Consider the following 17,521-nt stretch of genomic DNA (forward strand, 5'->3'; position numbering starts at 1 on the left):
TTGACGTATTCTTTTAAATAGTATTTATCATGTTTTTGTCCTTTTGTGATAGGTGCGAGTCTGTCAGTGTGACAGATTTTAAGTCAAGCTGGAGAAATGGGATGGCTTTTTTGGCTGTCATTCATGCCTTGCGACCAGACCTAATTGACATGAAGACAGTGAAGCATAGATCCAACAAAGACAATCTGAAAGAGGCCTTTGGAATTGCCGAACGGGAATTTAAAATCCCCAAGTTGCTAGAACCAGAAGGTAAAGAAGCTTCTTTCTTTTTAAAACACTGTCCAGTGTGAAGTTGGCTGGGAAATGTAAACAGTACCTCTACATAAATAAACATAACGGTATTATCGCCCCGGAGGGTTTAATAACTTAAACTCTTTATTAAATTTCATGACACTAAGAATTCCTACCAATTCATTAACTTCAGTAATTGCCAGGATGACAAGACAGCTGAAAGCAAGCAATGCTATTATTGGAAATAATTTGAGTCTTTGTCTTAGTTTTCTTTCATTGTGTTCTACATTGTGTTCCCTTGATTCTGTTATTCTGTTCTAAAAGCTCCCTGGTAAGACTGTTCTTTGGGTTAACGTATTTCCCCTCTCCACTCTTTCCCCCTAGGTAAAGCTGAACTTCTTTGAGGACAGAAACTCTTGTTTGTTTGTTTGTTTGTTTGTTTGTTTCGCCCTCTGTGGCTGGCTAGGCTTTGCCGTGATTATGCTCGACACATTGTGTGGTATGGTTAACGACCACAGCAAAATCCTAAATACGGGTTTTGTTCAAAGAGATGATTATGTTAACTTCACAAAATTAAGATTAAGATGATTTAATTCTTTGGAAAAGCGCTTTGCTGTGGGTTGTATTGTTTCTTAATGTACCAACGCTTATTAAAAATCCCAGTAAGCTCATAAAAGGGGTGTGTAGGATTCGCGAAGATTACAATGCACCGACAAATTAAGAAGTACACATTCTAGTCTCAGCTGTACAACCCGGGTGTGTAGGTAATGTGTGACTGGGTCTCCAGAGCAATGCGTGTGTGTGCCTGAGTGTGTGTGGATACGTACACACGTCTATCTCAAATATTACTAATATAAGGCACACGTAGCACACAGTTTACAAATGATAAGAAAATATGTGATACATTTATTATGAATTCCATATAGCCCCAGATGTTTTTGTTGATTTTCACCAAACGCTTCTATCCACCTGCAGCCAACTTATGGTTGCGGTTGCTGGACATGTGAAGTCCTGACATGAATGTTAGCAAATAATTGTCTTTACGTTCATGAGTAAGTACGACAATAAAGATGTTTGTTGGAACTTGACTTGTTCTTCAACATGTGAATGACTTTTTTTGCTGAATCTAATATCGGAAGAATATTTCCTCAATTTTTTGTGCAACTTCGCAGCTCTAGATAGGACATGCTTTTTTTTTTTTTTGTCTTTCAGAGTTTACTTATTGTGAGAGAGGGAGAGAGAGCACACAAGCGGGGTAGAGGCAGAGAGAAAGGGAGAGAGAGAGAGAGAATCCGAAGCAAGTTCCACACTGTCAATGCAGAGCCCGACTTGGGGCTCTATCTCACGAACGGTGGGATCATGACCTGAGCCCAGATCAAGAGTCCGATGCTTAACCGACTGAGCCACCCAGGTGCCCCTAGACAGGACGTACTTTTAAGCTTAACGTGCGTTATTAACATTTTCTCCATCCCTTTCTTTGTAATCAATATACAAGAAATCAAGCCCTCATTTGCTGATTTTTGTGGTTGTGTGTGGTTTGAACATTGCCACCACGGCCGATTCCGGTGTGAAGTCACTGAACACGGAGTAGGGAAAAGATGTGCAACCCTAACGCACCATTATGTAGTTTTCTTTCTTTGTTTTTGTTTTTTTTTTTTTTTATGTAGTTTTCTATCTTACAGGTGCAACAGAGGTAAGTAACCTCAAGAGCACCGGTAGTAGTAAAATGTGGTAAAATAGTTGGGAAGTGGTGAGTTTTGAGTGTTTATTACATTTGTTTTAATATGTTTTATTTGATTGTTCATGTATATAATTTAATTTTTTTTAATTAAAAAAAATTACCTGGCTGAGGTAGTGTTTGCCAGGTTGCTTCCCTGTGAAGCGATTTTTTTTTTGTTTCCCTCTTCGTGTGTTGTACTCTTTGGGAAGTCGGTATGTGTAGCCGACACTTAGGAGGGGGAGGGGCAGAGAGAGCGAGAGAGAGGGAGACACAGAATCTGAAGCAGGCTCCAGGCTCTGAGCCGTCAGCACAGAACCTGATGCGGGGCTCGAACCCACCAGCCGTGAGATCACGACCTGAGCCGAAGTTGGACACTTAACCGGCTGAGCCCCCCAGGCGCCCCTCCAACCATTTATTTATATCAATATGGGCTTATGGACATTTCATTTTCTACTTTGGGTTGTAACCTAATACTGTTTTGTGTATTTAACTGCTCAAATTAAAAAAACATTTTTTTTTAACTCAAAGATTCAGCCATTAGGAGCTCTTTTAGCTAGCTCCTTTGCCCCTTTGACATACTGCCCTCGATGTGGCGTTTCCTTGTTTGCTTTTGAGCACATCCTTATTTCCTGGTGCTGCAAGATGCTCCAGGCTCATCTTGGATGTTTCCTACCCCAGTGGGATCAACCATCTCCCCAGGGAGTACCGGTTTCTTTTACTGGAGAATGGGATTAGAAGCTAAGATCGGGGCACTAGCTATGCGTGTTGCTACCAGGTTTTAGCCTTCTTGGACCTCAGTTGAATTAGGTGGTATTTCTAAGTTGAGAGTTAGCCTAATGGTTTCATGTTTTTGTATATTAGGTTTGTCATTGCTCTGGTTTCTGTTGCTTGTTGATAATTCTTCTTGTTAACTCTCCCTTCCTTATTTGTTCTCGCCTCCCTTTTCTTTCTTTCTTCCTTTTCTCCCATTCTTTGTCTTTTCTCTTTCCTTTTTGGCTTTTCATTATCTTTTTTCTTTTCTTTGTGTTTCCTCATGTTTTGTTTTATCCCCTTGTCTGATTACTATTTGTTTTTTTAATACTCCTTTCATGTTGTGATTCTCTAAATATCAGTGTAAAATATTTTTTCTCTTTTAGTATGTAAAAGTAATTCAGCAAATAATGTGACAGTATAAAAAAGCCAAATTTCCACTGTATAAATGGTTGCCCATAATTCACTTTAAATAGCTTAAACAATAGCTCAAAATGTGAAATACGTCATTATTTATGCAAACTAAATGCTGTTGTCATATTTGAATAAGAGAATTATCTTTTGACAATTTTATTAAAACATTTAATCACTGTGCATGACTTCATATACAATAAAGCTTTTATTTATTTTTAATTTTTTCATGCAATAAAGTTTTTGAAAAGAAACATCTAGTTAAGCCAGTATAATTATTTTATGTATCTCTTGATGTACTTTTACCTTTTTTTACTTACACTTTTTTTCAGTAAAAGAATAACTCTGCTCTTAGGGATCCTTCCTTTATTGAAACTCCACCCCTAACTTTTTATCGATACCTTTTTATATGTCTACTGTGTTGAATCTTTTAATTTGGATATAGATTAGATTCATGTTCTCCCTCAGCCTACTTAGAATAGTCATTGGGTCCAGTAAACACATTTGCTGAAGCATGCATAGTGTGTTATATTTCTTTGTTGTTTGTTTTTTTCCTAACAGTAAGCTCCTTGAGGGGCAGATAATGTCCTCAGGCATCTAGCATTTACTTAAGTGTCTTGCATCCACTTGTTGAATGAATTGAGGGCAAGAATGAGCCTTACATATCTTGCTTGTGACCTGCATTTGTTGACTCTCTATAAATATTTGATGAGTTTATTTTAACTGAATTAATAATCACAAAAGGAGCGCCTGGGTGGCTCAGTCGGTTAAGCATCCAACTTCAGCTCAAGTCATGATCTCACGTTTTGTGGGTTCGAGCTCCGTGTTGGGCTCTGTGCTGACAGCTCAGAGCCTGGAGCCTGCTTTGGATTCTGTGTCTTCCTCTTTCTCTGCCCTCCCCCACTCTTGCTCTCTCTCTCTCTCAAAAATAAACAAACATTAAAGAAATTAAAAATAAGTAAACACAAATGATTTCCTTTTCAATATCTTCGTAGTTGTTTTGGCAACATATCAAAAGATAGCCCAAAATGATGTGTTCATTTTGTCTGTAACATATTGTGATCCCTTTGGATTTTGTGATCTATCTAATTTGTTTTATGTCTGGAGAAGGTCTGCGCTTATGGAATTTATAATATTTTAACTTTGTTTAAATTCAGCATTTTCCATGTTTTTTCACCACGGACTTTGTTAATGCAGTACAAAGACTGGCCCACAGAAGGCTCTGAGTAATTACATTTGTTCCACAAATGAACAAATAAAATCTTGTGGATGTCTTGAATAAGTCTTCCATAGAACCTATGCTTTTGGAAATGCTCTACTGTGCACTCCTGAGACTGGTGTGACAGGAATGGGTTCTAGTTGCTGTACGTTCCTACACTCTACACTCCTGGAGGAGTTTCCATACCATGTCTCTGAAAAGCTGTATTTTCTCTGTTCCACTCTCCCTCTCTACTTACGCTCTTCTGCCTACAACAGGCGTAGTGGAAATTGAGGCTGTGCATTTACTACTGCCAGGGTTCAACTCAGCTCTGACTCTGGATCTAAGCTCTTAGCCAACGCACAGCCTTGGAGCAAGGGCGACTGACCACAGAGATTTGCACGGCTGGTTAGCTGCTTTGGTTTATTCCAAGGCTATCTCATGGCATGGCCTGTTCTTGGGTAGTAATTGTAGGAAATCACATCTATAGCTAATTGATCCTGTGGCACATCTTGCAGATGTGGACGTTGTTAATCCTGATGAAAAGTCAATCATGACTTATGTGGCACAATTTCTACGGTATTCGAAGGATGCATCTGGGACTGGAGCTGAAGCTCAGGTATGTCCTCATAAGTATGTCTCAAGCTCATTTTTGTTGTATGCTACCAATGGCTTCATTCTAAAAATTGAGGTATAATTTGCACCTAGAGTTGAAATGTGCAGTTCTATGAATTTTGACAAATGCATACACCCAGGTAACCCATATAACAATCATGATGTAACGCGTTTCTCTTATCCAGAATGTTCCAGTGTTCCTCTTTCCTGTCTGTACTCCGCACCCCAGGCAACCAGTGTTCCAGTTTCTTTCACTGTAGATTTGTTTCACCTGTTTTTTTTTTCATTTTTAAGTTAAAAGTGGTAATTTATTAAACTTTGCTGACTTATCAAAAACAACTTTTACATAGATGCCGTATAGGACAAATTACGTTTAGCACTGGAACTTGAAAAGTTCTAGACCTGCCTCATTTTTGTCTATTTTGATTTTCACAGCTTTTTAAAGATTTAATCCACATATCATAAAATAAACCATTTAAAGTTTACAATTCAGGGTTGCCTGGGTGGCTCAGGCAGGTAAACATCTGACTTCCGCCCAGGTCATGATCTCACAGCTCATGAGTTCGAGCCCCGCGTCGAGCCTGGAGCCTGCTTCAGATTCTGTGTCTCCTCTCTCTGCCTCTCCCCTTCTCGTGCTCTGCCTGTCTGTATCTCTCTCTCTCTCAAAAATAAGTAAACATTACAAAAAATTAATGTTTACAATTCAGTGGTTTTTGGCATATTTACTTACTTATGCAACTATCACCACAATCTAATTTTAGCTACATATACCTGGGATCATATTATTTATTTGTTTGTTTGTTTATGTTTATTTATTTATTTTGAGAGACAGCAGGAGATTGTGGGAGGGGGAGAGAGAGAATCCCAAACAGGCTCCGTGCCGTTAGCACAGAACCCAAGACGGGACTCGAACTCATGAACTGTGAGATCAAGGCCTGAGCCAAGATCCAGAGTCAGATGCTTAACTGACTGAGTCACCCAGGCACCCCTGGGATCATATAATTTATAAAAATGGAAGCAATGTGTCCTACTCTTGATCTTTGTTTGTTGAGGTACTCTTGAATCACTATCAGTTTGCCATTTGATTATTCAATTTTTTCCTTTGACTTTCAGTCAGGTACACGAAATATTGTGGGTGGAAATTTCATAAAAATCACTGAGCGGAAATGAAAATAAACAATTATTCTCTGCTGCTGTGAAGATAAATGAGTGCTGTGAATTTAGTAAACTTTTTGAATATTATTATTTTTAATTTTTTAAATGTTTATTTATTTTTGAGAGAGAGAGAGAGACAGAAACAGAGTGTGAGCAGGTGAGGGGCAGAGAGAGAAGGAGACACAGAATCAGAACTAGGTTCCCGGCTCTGAGCTGTCAGCGTAGAGCCCGATGCAGGGCTCTAACTCACGAACCGTGAGATCACGACCCGAGCGAAGTCAGATGCTTAACCGACTGAGCCACCCAGGCGCCCTCAAATATTATTTTAATATTTATTTAGACTGCTTCCTCAGACATGTTTACAAGCGGTCATATTATCACATTGTATGTGACAAACTTGGGCCTAGGTTTTTCCAACCGTTATGTTTGAGGCGCTGTGCTAGATTGTTGCTGACTCTGGAACAGAGACTCAAGCTGAGACTGAGGCCTATAGTTCAGTTCACTTATTCCTGACCTGCTGAGGAGCTACTCTTTTCTAAGTAATTTTCTTATTAAAAAATAAAATGAAAAATTAAACTGTCCATGAAATCAGATGCAAAAATATATAGAAAACACGCCTACTTAATAGAGAAAAAGTAAATGAAGTTTAAAGGAAATGAAAATAAGATGTAATGTCTTTTGCTTTATCCTCTGGCAGTGAAATTAACTTTCGAATGTAAGCAGGCAAGAATCTAGGAAAAAAGAATTGTTATTCACATCCGTATGATAGAACCAAAACCTTTAGTAGTTATTTTTAGGGTCTTTAAAATGCTTAAGATATTTAAAATTTTTTTTTTAATGTTTATATTTGAGAGAGAGAGAGAGAGCGAGACAAAGCGTGAGTCGGGGAGGGGGAGAGGGAGAGAGAAAGAGGGAGACACAGAATCCGAAGCATGCTGCAGGCTCTGAACTGTCGGCACAGAGCCCGACATGGGGCTCAAACCCATAAACTGTGAGATGATGACCTGAGCTGACGTCTGATGCTCAAATCGACTGAGCCACCCAGGTGCCCCTGCCTAAGATATTTTTGATGTCCGTGTATTTGGGTGTCAGCATCTCTTTATTAACCCTATTTAGATGTATCGGAAAGCAGTATTCTGAAATGCTTACTATGGGTAAGTAGTTTAGAATAATGTTCTTCAGAATTGCGGAATAATGGGAGTGGCTAAGCCAAAAAAAAAAATCAGGGGCTTGCATGCCCTGTTTCTTTAGCACATTATGTTCAGGTGCTAGTTTCAATCCATTTTAAAATTCAAGGTGTTAGGTGAAAAAGCAGACTTCCTCTTCGGCACAAGGAGTCATTGGTGTGTAATGCTTGCATTATTTCACTGACATTTGAGGTTGCTAATTTTACTGTTAAAAAGGAAAATCTCCAAGCCTATTTAGGATAGAGTGTTAAATGTGTGTGTGAATTATAGGGAAAGGTGAAAGATGCTGTGGTCTGGTTAACTCTACAAGAGAAAAAACTACAGAAATTGCTAACGGATTCAGAAAATGAGACCTGCTCTAAAAAGTATGATGTAAGTATGACTTTAAACAGCAATTTGTTTGCAGCTTACTCTTAGGGAAGAGTAGGATGTTTTGGGGAAAAAAAGTCTTGCAGAGTTAATTATGTAAATGCTAAACTAACTTCAAGTTTTAGCATCACGTTCTAGGACAGTGCTTCTCAAGTTTTAATGTGCACGTGAACTCCCTGGGGAATCTTGTTAAAATGCGGATTTTTTTTTTTTAAGTTTACTTATTTACTTTGAGAGAGAGAGAGAGGGAGAGCATGAGCAGGGGAGGGGCAGAGAGATAGAGGGAGAGAATCCCAAGCAGTCTGTGCGCTGTTAGCACAGAGCCCAACGTGGTTCTCAATCTCACGAATCGTGAGATCGTGACCTGAACCGAGAAGAAGGTGCTTAACTGACTGAGCCACCCAGGTGCCCCTAAGATGCAGATTCTAATTCAGTAGACCTGGGGAGGGGCCTGAGATTCTGCATTTCCAGCAAGCTTCCAGGTGTTGCTAATACTTGGTCCTTAAGGTACCTTGAATAGTAAGATTGTATAGCAGGGCGTGGCAAACTGGTCTGTGGGCCCCACCAATTTGGTAAATTAGGTACTCCTGGAACACAGCCATGCCCATGAAGGTATGGTCTGTGGCTGCCTTTGCACTGCAACGCCAGACTCAAATAGTGGCAATAGAGACCGTATGGCCCTCAAGCCTAGGCATTTACTATCTTGCCTCTTACAGTAAAAGTTTTCCAGTCCCCAGTCTAGAGCAGAACTAGGTTATATGGAATGGAAAAAAAAAGATCAGGAAGTAAAAAATGAAGCCAACCCCAAGTTATAACCCCCAAGTGTAGGGCCTCAACCGAGGCGCCCTTTGGGGAAGAACGACAACTATGACTGTCACCACATTTGAATATCTGCAGTGTACCAGGCACCTTGCTGACGAGCATTTTACCCATCACAGCATCTTGCTGAACGTGGTGGTGTTATTCCACGACGCCTGAGGTTACACAGCTACTGCCAGGGAGAGGCGGGTTCGAAGTCTAGCCTCGAAGACCCAGCTCTCTATTTCGTGGGGTTCCTCCTGGGTGACCAGGAGAACTTGTACCATCTTGAAGGAGCCTAACAGGAGCCGAGATGAGGATTTTTCAGCCCTGTTCCTCAGAACCCACGGTCCCTGCAGCTCTGCTCCCCATCGGATTTCCACCGGGAATAGAGTAGGGGTACGGTCATGTGCTTGCTCCGCACTTAGCACCTGCAGGCTGAGCAGGCGAGTTGGATGAATCCAGCCTGTCCGACACCAATATTCAGCAGATTGTGTGGCTTACTGGCAACAGCATCCTTTTTGGTTTAGAGGCATCAGGGAAGAAAGGGATGGGACGTTCTCGTCTTCCTTCCATCTGGACCGTACAGGTCCAGGTTTTTGTGCTGCTTCCATCTTTGGCCTGATATGTTTTTTATTGACAAGAGGCCCAGAGTCCCCGGAAGTGCTTTACTCTCACCTACCTCTTTGATTGAGTAAGGCACCACGGATTCCGCTTTCTTGAATAAAAGGCCTTAGGGAGTTATTAGGGGTGAGAAAGAATTACAGTAATTATCCCTTGGTTTGCTCATAAAACTTAATCTTTCCCCAAATTCTATTTATTTATTTACTTTTTAAGATAAGCTCTACGTCCACCATGGGGCTTGAACGCACGACCCCGAGATCAAGAGTCACTTGCTCTATCGACTGAGCCAGCTGGACACCCCAGCTCATAAATCTTTAGCCGAAATGAAATGAAATAAAATAAAATAAGATAAAATCTGCCAATTATTATGAATAAGGGCTGAAATAATATTTATGGAATTGGTGACTCTTAAACACGAACTTCACACTAATATGAGCCAAGAAAAGCTTAATTTATTAAATTTTCGAGGGACAAAATATTTTCTCAAGTCTGTAAAAAACAACTTGGGAAGCAACAGCTCGAGCACAGTTAATCATAGACACGTTTGTCCGTGATGACCGCTGCTGGATAGTTCTCACTTCTACTCATTCTTATTTTGTTGTGAACACATATCCAGGGAGGACAGAGAAACTCCCATTTTCCGTGTGGCGTCATGATTTGTCCTCTAGAGCTGGGTGACCTTGCCGCTCCATTCCCTTAGAAATCCAACAGTGCTGACGAGACACAAGCTGTGACCTGTGTTACCATGAGGGCATTCAAGTGATCGGGGTGCACTGAAGAAAGGTACCACATCAGTGTAGAGGACCCTGAATCCAGGGAATCGTACCTCTCTTTAAGTAAAAATTTAAACATAACCTGCAGTGATAGACCTTAAAATAGCGGATTACCTTATATTAACTGATTTAAAATTTCTGTCTTTAAAATATTCTTCTGATGGTAGAGCCTGCTGTCCTTTTTGGAGTCCTTCAATGAAGGAAAAGAGCCCTTTTTGGACATCCTGCCAATAGAAAGGAACTTGGATGAGCTGAATGAAGATCAGTTACAGTTGAGAGAAGTCTGGGATGGCCTCAACTACCAGGTTACCGTGTTATGTTGAGTAGAACATTTTCGTGGGGCAGCTTTGTTTGTTGGATGATTAGACTTCCATGAGGAATGCTGTAAAAGAGTAGATGCTTCATCAGAAACTTGGGAGAGTATGCTTTTATTTTCTCCAGGGTCTCATGTGGGCAGTGATTGATATTTAAATAGGAATTTAGAGCATTCTGCTTGGAAAAGCTGCTTGTCCAAAGTTTTTATATTTGCTGTCAATGATTGCCTTGCCAGAGTAGATTATCCATATTCTGACTGACCAGCCTCACCTTTTCCGTGGACCGGTGTCCTGTGTAGCTATCAGTAGATTCTCGGAGGGGGTTAGGGATGAGCCTAGAGAGAATGTGTGAAGATGCTTGTGTATGTGTGTCTGAATATATCTGTATGATTTCAATTTTTTTCGGTTTATTAAGATTTGTGTTATGACCCGAGACATAGAGCATGTTGGTGTAATACCATTTGCACTTAAAATGAACATGTATTCTGTAGTTATTTGACACAGCATTCTATAGATATCAGTTAAGATAAGGTGGTTGATCGTGTCAGATTATCTATGTCTTTAAAAAAGATTTTTTTTTTTATTGTTTGTTTTTGAGCGAGAGAGACAGAGTGTGAGCAGGGGAGGGTCAAAGAGAGAGGGAGACACAGAGTCTGAAGCAGGCTCCAGGCTCCGAGCTGTCAGCCCAGAGCCTGATGTGGGGCTCGAACCCACAAACTGCAAGATCATGACCTGAGCTGAAGTCAGATGCTCAACCTACTGAGCCACCCAGATGCCCCATATTATCTATGTCTTGATTGACATTTTGCTTAGTAATCCTATCAGTTGCTGAGGGATGGCTATTGAAACCTATGGGATCCTTCCTTTAATTCTGTCAATTTTTGCTTCATCTATTTCAAAACTTTGTTATTAGTTTGTGATTGTTATGTCTTCCTGAAGAATTGACACTTTTATTAGTATGAAATATTCCCATTTTCTCTGATAATATTGTTTTTCTTGGTGTCTACTTAATCTGATATCAATATGAGCATTCCAGTCTTATGCTGATTGTGTGGGATGTCTTTTTCTTCATTTACTTTCAATCTATTTGAGTCTTTATCTTTCTTTTATTATTATTTAGAGGGAGAGTGTGTGAGCAGGGAAGGGGGCAGAGGAAGAGGGAGAGAATCTTAAATAGGCTCCATGCTAAGCATAGAGCCCAACACTAGGCTTGGTCCCATGACCCTGGGATCATGACCTGAGCTGAAATCAAGAGTTGGACATTCAACCTAGACACCCCTGAGTCTTTATATTTAAAGTGCATCTCTTATGGGCAGCATATGGTTGGATCTTGCTTTCTTATCCATTCTGATAATCTCTACCTTTTACTTGGAGATCTTAGTTAATATTTAATGGAATTATTGATATGGCTCAATTTAGGTATACCATTTTATTCTTTTTTTCTGTTTATTCCCTCTGTTTTTTTGTATTTCTGTTTTTTCTTTTCCTGCCTTGTTTTAGATTATGTTAATATTTATTTATTTATTATTTTTTTTTAACGTTTATTTATTTTTGAAACAGAGAGAGACAGAGCATGAACAGGGGAGGGTCAGAGAGAGGGAGACACAGAATCTGAAGCAGGCTCCAGGCTCTGAGCTGTCAGCACAGAGCCCGAAGTGGGGCTCGAACTCATGGACCGTGAGATCATGACCTGAGCCGAAGTCAGATGCTTAACTGACTGAGCCACCCAGGCGCCCCTATGTTAATATTTAAAAAAATGTTTTTATTTGTTTTTTAAGAGAGAGACGAAAAGCAGGGAAGGAGCAGTGTGAGAGGGGGACAGACGATTTGAAGCAGGCTCTGCGCTGATAGGCTGACAGCAGCAAGCTCGACGTGGGGCTGGAACTCATGAACCATGAGTTCCAGGCGCCCTGGATTATGTTGATATTTTTAGAATTTCATTTTATCTATTGACCTTTTTTAAAACATTTAACTGATTAATTTTTAAATGTTTATTTGTTTTAGAGAGAGAGCACGTGGGGGAGGGGCAGAGAGAGGGGGACAGAAGATTCAAAGCGGGCTCTGCACTGATAGCAGCGAGCCTGATGTGGGGCTTGAACTCATGAACTGCCAGATCATGACTTGAACCAAAGTTCTATGCTCACCTGACTGAGCCACCCAGGTGCCCCTATAGGCTTTTTGGCTCTATTGCTTTCTATCAGGTTTTTAGTGAGCCTACAATATACATTTACATTTTTTTATAGTCTGGGGCTCCTGGGTGGCTCAGTCAGTTAAGTGTCCAACTCTTGATTTTGGCTGAGGTCGTGATCTCACGGTTTATGGGTTTAAGCCCTGTGTCGGGCTCTGCGCTTCTGCGCTGACAGTACAGACCCTGCTTGGGATTCTCTCTCTCTCTCTCTCTCTCTCTCTCTCTCTCTCTCTCTCTCTCTCCCCCTCCCCTGCTCATTCGAACTGTCTCTCTCTCTGCCCCTCCCCTACTCATTTGAACTGTCTCTCTCTCTCTCTCTCTGCCCCTCCCCTACTCACTCGAACTGTCTCTCTCTCTCTCTCTCTGCCCCTCCCCTGCTCATTCAAACTGTCTCTCTCTCTCTCTCTGCCCCTCCCCTGCTCATTCGAACTGTCTCTCTCTCTCTCTGCCCCTCCCCTGCTCATTCAAACTGTCTCTCTCTCTCTGCCCCTCCCCTGCTCACTCAAACTGTCTCTCTCTCTCTCTCTGCCCCTCCCCTGCTCATTCAAACTGTCTATCTCTCTCTGCCCCTCCCCTGCTCATTTGAACTGTCTCTCTCTCTCTTTCTTTCTGCCCCTCCCCTGCTCATTCGAACTGTCTTTCTCTCTCAAAATAAATATATAAACTTAAAACAACTTTTTTTGCAGTCTACTTACACAACTTCTAAGTTGTCATACAACTTCTTATGTAGAAATCTTGCAGTTAAATTGATTCATTTATTTGTCATTCTTTGTGCTATAGTTGTTTTACATATAAATATATTTATGCCACAAACAAATGTTTTAAAGTCCCCAAGACCATGTTACCAATTTTTGCTAAAAACAATCATACATTTTAGGGGCGCCTGGGTGGCGCAGTCGGTTAAGCGTCCGACTTCAGCCAGGTCACGATCTCGTGGTCCGTGAGTTCGAGCCCCGCGTCAGGCTCTGGGCTGATGGCTCGGAGCCTGGAGCCTGTTTCCGATTCTGTGTCTCCCTCTCTCTCTGCCCCTCCCCCGTTCATGCTCTGTCTCTCTCTGTCCCAAAAATAAATAAAAGACATTGAAAAAAAAATTTTTTAAAAAACAATCTTACATTTTAAAGAAATTAACAGAAAAAAATGTCTTTTATAATTATCTAGATATTTACCATTTCCAATGTTCTTCATTCTTTTCTGGAGAGATTTGAGTTTCCATCCGAATTTATTTCCCTCAGCCTGAAACACTTTTTTAAACTTACAATGCAGGTCTGTGGGTGGTAAATTCTGTTTTCTTTGATTTCTAAATGTCTTTATTTTGCCTTCATTCTTTTTTTTAACGTATTTATTGAGGTATAATTTACATACCATACCCTTCACGCATTTTAAGTGGATAATTAAGTGATTTTTGGTGGATTTACAGGGTTGCAACAGAGATTTTTATGGTCTGCCAGTCAAAAATTCTCTCTGGCCCTGGAAAAGTTTGTTGATCCCTGTTGGCCCCTGCTCTCTCGGCTGTCAACAGTGCCAGCCTGTTTTCAGAATACATTTTTCACATCCTTTATGAAGGGTGGTAAATAGGTCCAGTAGCTTAAAAGAGCCACCATCTCCAAGTACCTAATTTGGGACAACTAGCACAGCTCCGGAAACCTTCCCATCAAGTGGCCCGGCTCATTGTGTCCCCTGCTCGTGTTCTCATCGTGACTTTGAAACTGACCCTTGAGAAGGACAGGAGCTCCCGGTTACACGGCCTCAACAAAACACGAGAGGAAGAAGATCTTGTCTGCAGAGTTCACAGTGTTCCAGGCCACAAACACCTGGCCTAATTTTATTGAACGTGATTGGGAAAAAGTACCCAACATAATGAGAAAAACCATTAAAAAAAAAAAAACAACCCACTATTTTGCAAGAGTTCAGTGCCACGAATTGATAGTAGCTTGAAAATCCATTCTTCCGTTATAATACAGCTCCTTGTCTTGGTGTGGCAAATGAGACGTATTAATTTTACAGCCTTCAGGTACAGAAAAGTCAATACCATCTAGACAATTTCTGGTTCAGTTGTTTGAGCACACAGTTACCTCAAGGCATCACAGTAAATGGTTTCATTTTAAGCCAGCTATGCAAAATAGCAATATTATGGGTTTTTTTTAATTAAAAAATTTTTTTTAATGTTTATTTTTTTGAGAGAGAAAGACAGAACATGAGCAGGGGAGGGGCAGAGAGAGACACACACACAGAATCTGAAGCAGGCTCCAGGCTCTGAGCTGTCAGCACAGAGCCCAACACGGGGCTCAAACCCACAAATCACGAGATCATGACCTGAGCCGAAGTCGATCACTGAACCGACTGAGCCACCCAGGCGCTCCAACATTATGCTATTTTGACCTGACAAGATCAGCTCAGATCAGATATAAATTTTCAACTAAATTCAAAAATAAGTTCCAAAACTAAAAAAGAAAAGTATGGAGCCAGTTTTCTATGGTAAGTGAAAAAGAAGAGTAGTAAAAGGTAATTATTGCCTTCTATCTTTCCCCTTCTGACCGTTACATAAACAAGAGTACAGCCCTCAGGCAGCACACGTTCCTTTTCATTCAAAACATACTCAGCTTTCTTTCAGTTGCGAAAAGAATATCAGTTGGATTAAAGATATTGTTCTTAGGCTCTCTTTAACTCACTCATCAACTTTCTGGCTTATTTTATTTTATTTTGGCAAATGTACAAATTATTTGGGTATACTGAAAGCGCGTATTAAAAATTCATAATGATGAAAACAGTTTTTTTCATGATTTTCCAACTGGAGGCTTAATGGCGTATACTTAACGGTTTAAGATTACAGAGCTGTCTTTTGTCCTACGTCGTTTGAGAAGATAAAGTTGAAGCAACTAAAGCAAAACAAAGTACTACATAGTATTCCTTATGTGTGGAAGCTTAAAAAAAAAAGTCAAACTCACAGAAACAGGATAAAAGCGGTAGTCAGGATGGAGGAAAGGAGGGATTGAAGTTGGTAAAAGGGTGCAAACTTTCAGCTGGCAGTTGAGTAAGGTCTGAGGATCTAATGTAAAACATAGTGGCTACACTTCATAACACTGTATTGTATCATTAAGTTTGTTAAGAGAGTTGAATTGAAATGTTCTCACCAAGAAAAGAAAAAAAGAGGTAAATGAGGTAAATACGCGAAGTGAGGGTGTGTTAATTAGATACTAGGAATCCTTCCACAATGTGTAGGTGTATCATATCACCATGATGTGCACTTTAAATATCTTACTATGTTGTCAATTAGGCCTCAATAGACCTAAAAAAAAAACAAACAAAAAAAAAAATGTGAAAACTATAATGTTTAATGCTTCTAGCTTAAGCCTAGCTTTTTACTCATGTAACATCTTCCAGGGAGCCTGGGTGGCTGAGTTGGTTAAGTGTCCAACTCTTGATCTGGGATCAGGTCACGATCTCATGGTTTGTGGAATCAAGCCCCGTGTTAGGTTCTGTGTTGTCAGCTTGGGATTCTCTCTCTCTCTTCTCTCTCTCTCTGTCTCTCAAAATAAGTAAATAAACTTAAGAAAAAAATCTTTATACTTGGGCATTTCCTTGAATGTTTCTTCTTGATATTTATCTTACACATGGTGGCACCCAGTAAATGTTTTTCAGTCAATTAATGATGAATCAAATAACCCTTTTCTTTTAAAAAATGTAATTTTGCTTATTCTTTCCTCTATTTAAAATCAATTTAAGTTAAAGAGCAGTGGCAGTTCATTTAGTAGAACTATAAGGGAAAGAGAAACACAGATTAAAAACTCCTATTTTCAATAGAGGAAGCCATTTGACTGAAACACATTTTAATTTGTGCATGATCTTCATGGGGGGGGGGTGGTCTTTAGAGTAAGAATGCCAAAAAATCCACAATAGAGCCATGTGAGTTCAGATCAAAAACCACATTCTTTTAAATTTTTTTTTTTTAACGTTTATTTTTGAGACAGAGAGAGACAGAGCATGAACAGGGGAAGAGCAGAGAGAGAGGGAGACACAGAATCTGAAACAGGCTCCAGGCTCTGAGCTGTCAGCACAGAGCCCGACGCGGGGCTCGAACTCATGGACTGCGAGATCATGACCTGAGCCGAAGTCGGCCGCTTAACCGACCAAGCCACCCAGGCGCCCCAAAAAAACCACATTCTTAAATGGGGTCCTCAGGAAAGGACGTGGCCTAGCAGCTGGATTTTTATCTTGCTTAAGAATTCTTGGCATCTGTGCTCATGTGTTTTGTTTCTTAAATTCCAAATATGAGTGAAATCGTATGGTATTTGTCTTTCTCCAACTTACTTGGCTTAGCGCATTATTCTCTAGTTCCATCCACATCGTTGCAAATGGCAAGATTTCATTCTTTTCTATGGCTAATGTTCCGTGGTGTGTGTGTGTATGTGTGTGTGTGTGTGTTATATATATATACACACACACACCTCATTTTCTTCATCCATTCATCCATTGATGGACATTTGGGCTCTCTCCACCCTTTGGCTATTGTTGAGAGTGCTGCTGTAAACATTGGGGTGCATATGTCCTTTCAAATCAGTATTTTTGTATCCTTTGGGTAAATACCGAGTAGTGCAGTTGCTGGATCATAGGGTAGTTCTATTTGTAACTTATTGAGGAACTTCCATACTGTTTTCCAGAGTGGCTGCACCAGTTTGCATTCCCACCAACAATGTAAAGAGGGTTCGCCTTTCTCCGCATCCTTGCTGACATCTAGTGTTGCCTGAGTTATTAATGTTAGCCGTTCTGACTGGCGTGAGGTGACATCTCATTGTAGTTTTGATTTGTATTTGCCTGATGATGAGTGATGTTGAGCTTGTTTTTCATGTGTCTGTTAGCCATCTGGATGTCTTCTTTGGAAAAGTGTCTATTCAGGTCTTCTGCCCATTTTTTAAACCGGATTATTTGTTTTTTGCATGTTCAGTTTTACAAGTTCTTTATATATATTGGATACTAACACTTTATCAAATATGTCATTTGCAAATATCTTCTCTCATTCTGAAGGCTGCCATTCAGTTCTGTTGATTGTTTCCTTTGCTGTGCCAAAGCTTTTTATCTTGATGAAATCCCAGTAGTTTATTTTTGCTTGTGTTTCCCTTGCCTCAGGAATTTAAAAAATAAAAAAGATGAACATAGGTGAAAGAGAGAGAAAGAGAGAGAGAGGCAAACC

The 17,521-nt window shown here is 40.3% G+C and overlaps 1 protein-coding gene across 1 annotated transcript in view; it reads left to right on the forward strand.

Annotated features, from left to right (window-relative positions):
- Positions 1 to 17,521, forward strand: part of SYNE2 (spectrin repeat containing nuclear envelope protein 2) — a 283,558-nt gene that overhangs the window by 37,138 nt on the left and 228,899 nt on the right. The window contains exons 7-10 of the mRNA XM_042989863.1: positions 53 to 249; positions 4,829 to 4,929; positions 7,538 to 7,639; positions 9,999 to 10,136. Of these exons, the coding sequence (XP_042845797.1) occupies positions 53 to 249; positions 4,829 to 4,929; positions 7,538 to 7,639; positions 9,999 to 10,136 (538 nt within the window). The remainder of the gene's footprint in view (positions 1 to 52; positions 250 to 4,828; positions 4,930 to 7,537; positions 7,640 to 9,998; positions 10,137 to 17,521) is intronic.

The sequence above is a fragment of the Panthera tigris genome, chromosome B3 (genome assembly GCF_018350195.1).
Source record: "Panthera tigris isolate Pti1 chromosome B3, P.tigris_Pti1_mat1.1, whole genome shotgun sequence".
In the NCBI taxonomy this organism is placed as follows: Eukaryota; Metazoa; Chordata; class Mammalia; order Carnivora; family Felidae; genus Panthera; species Panthera tigris.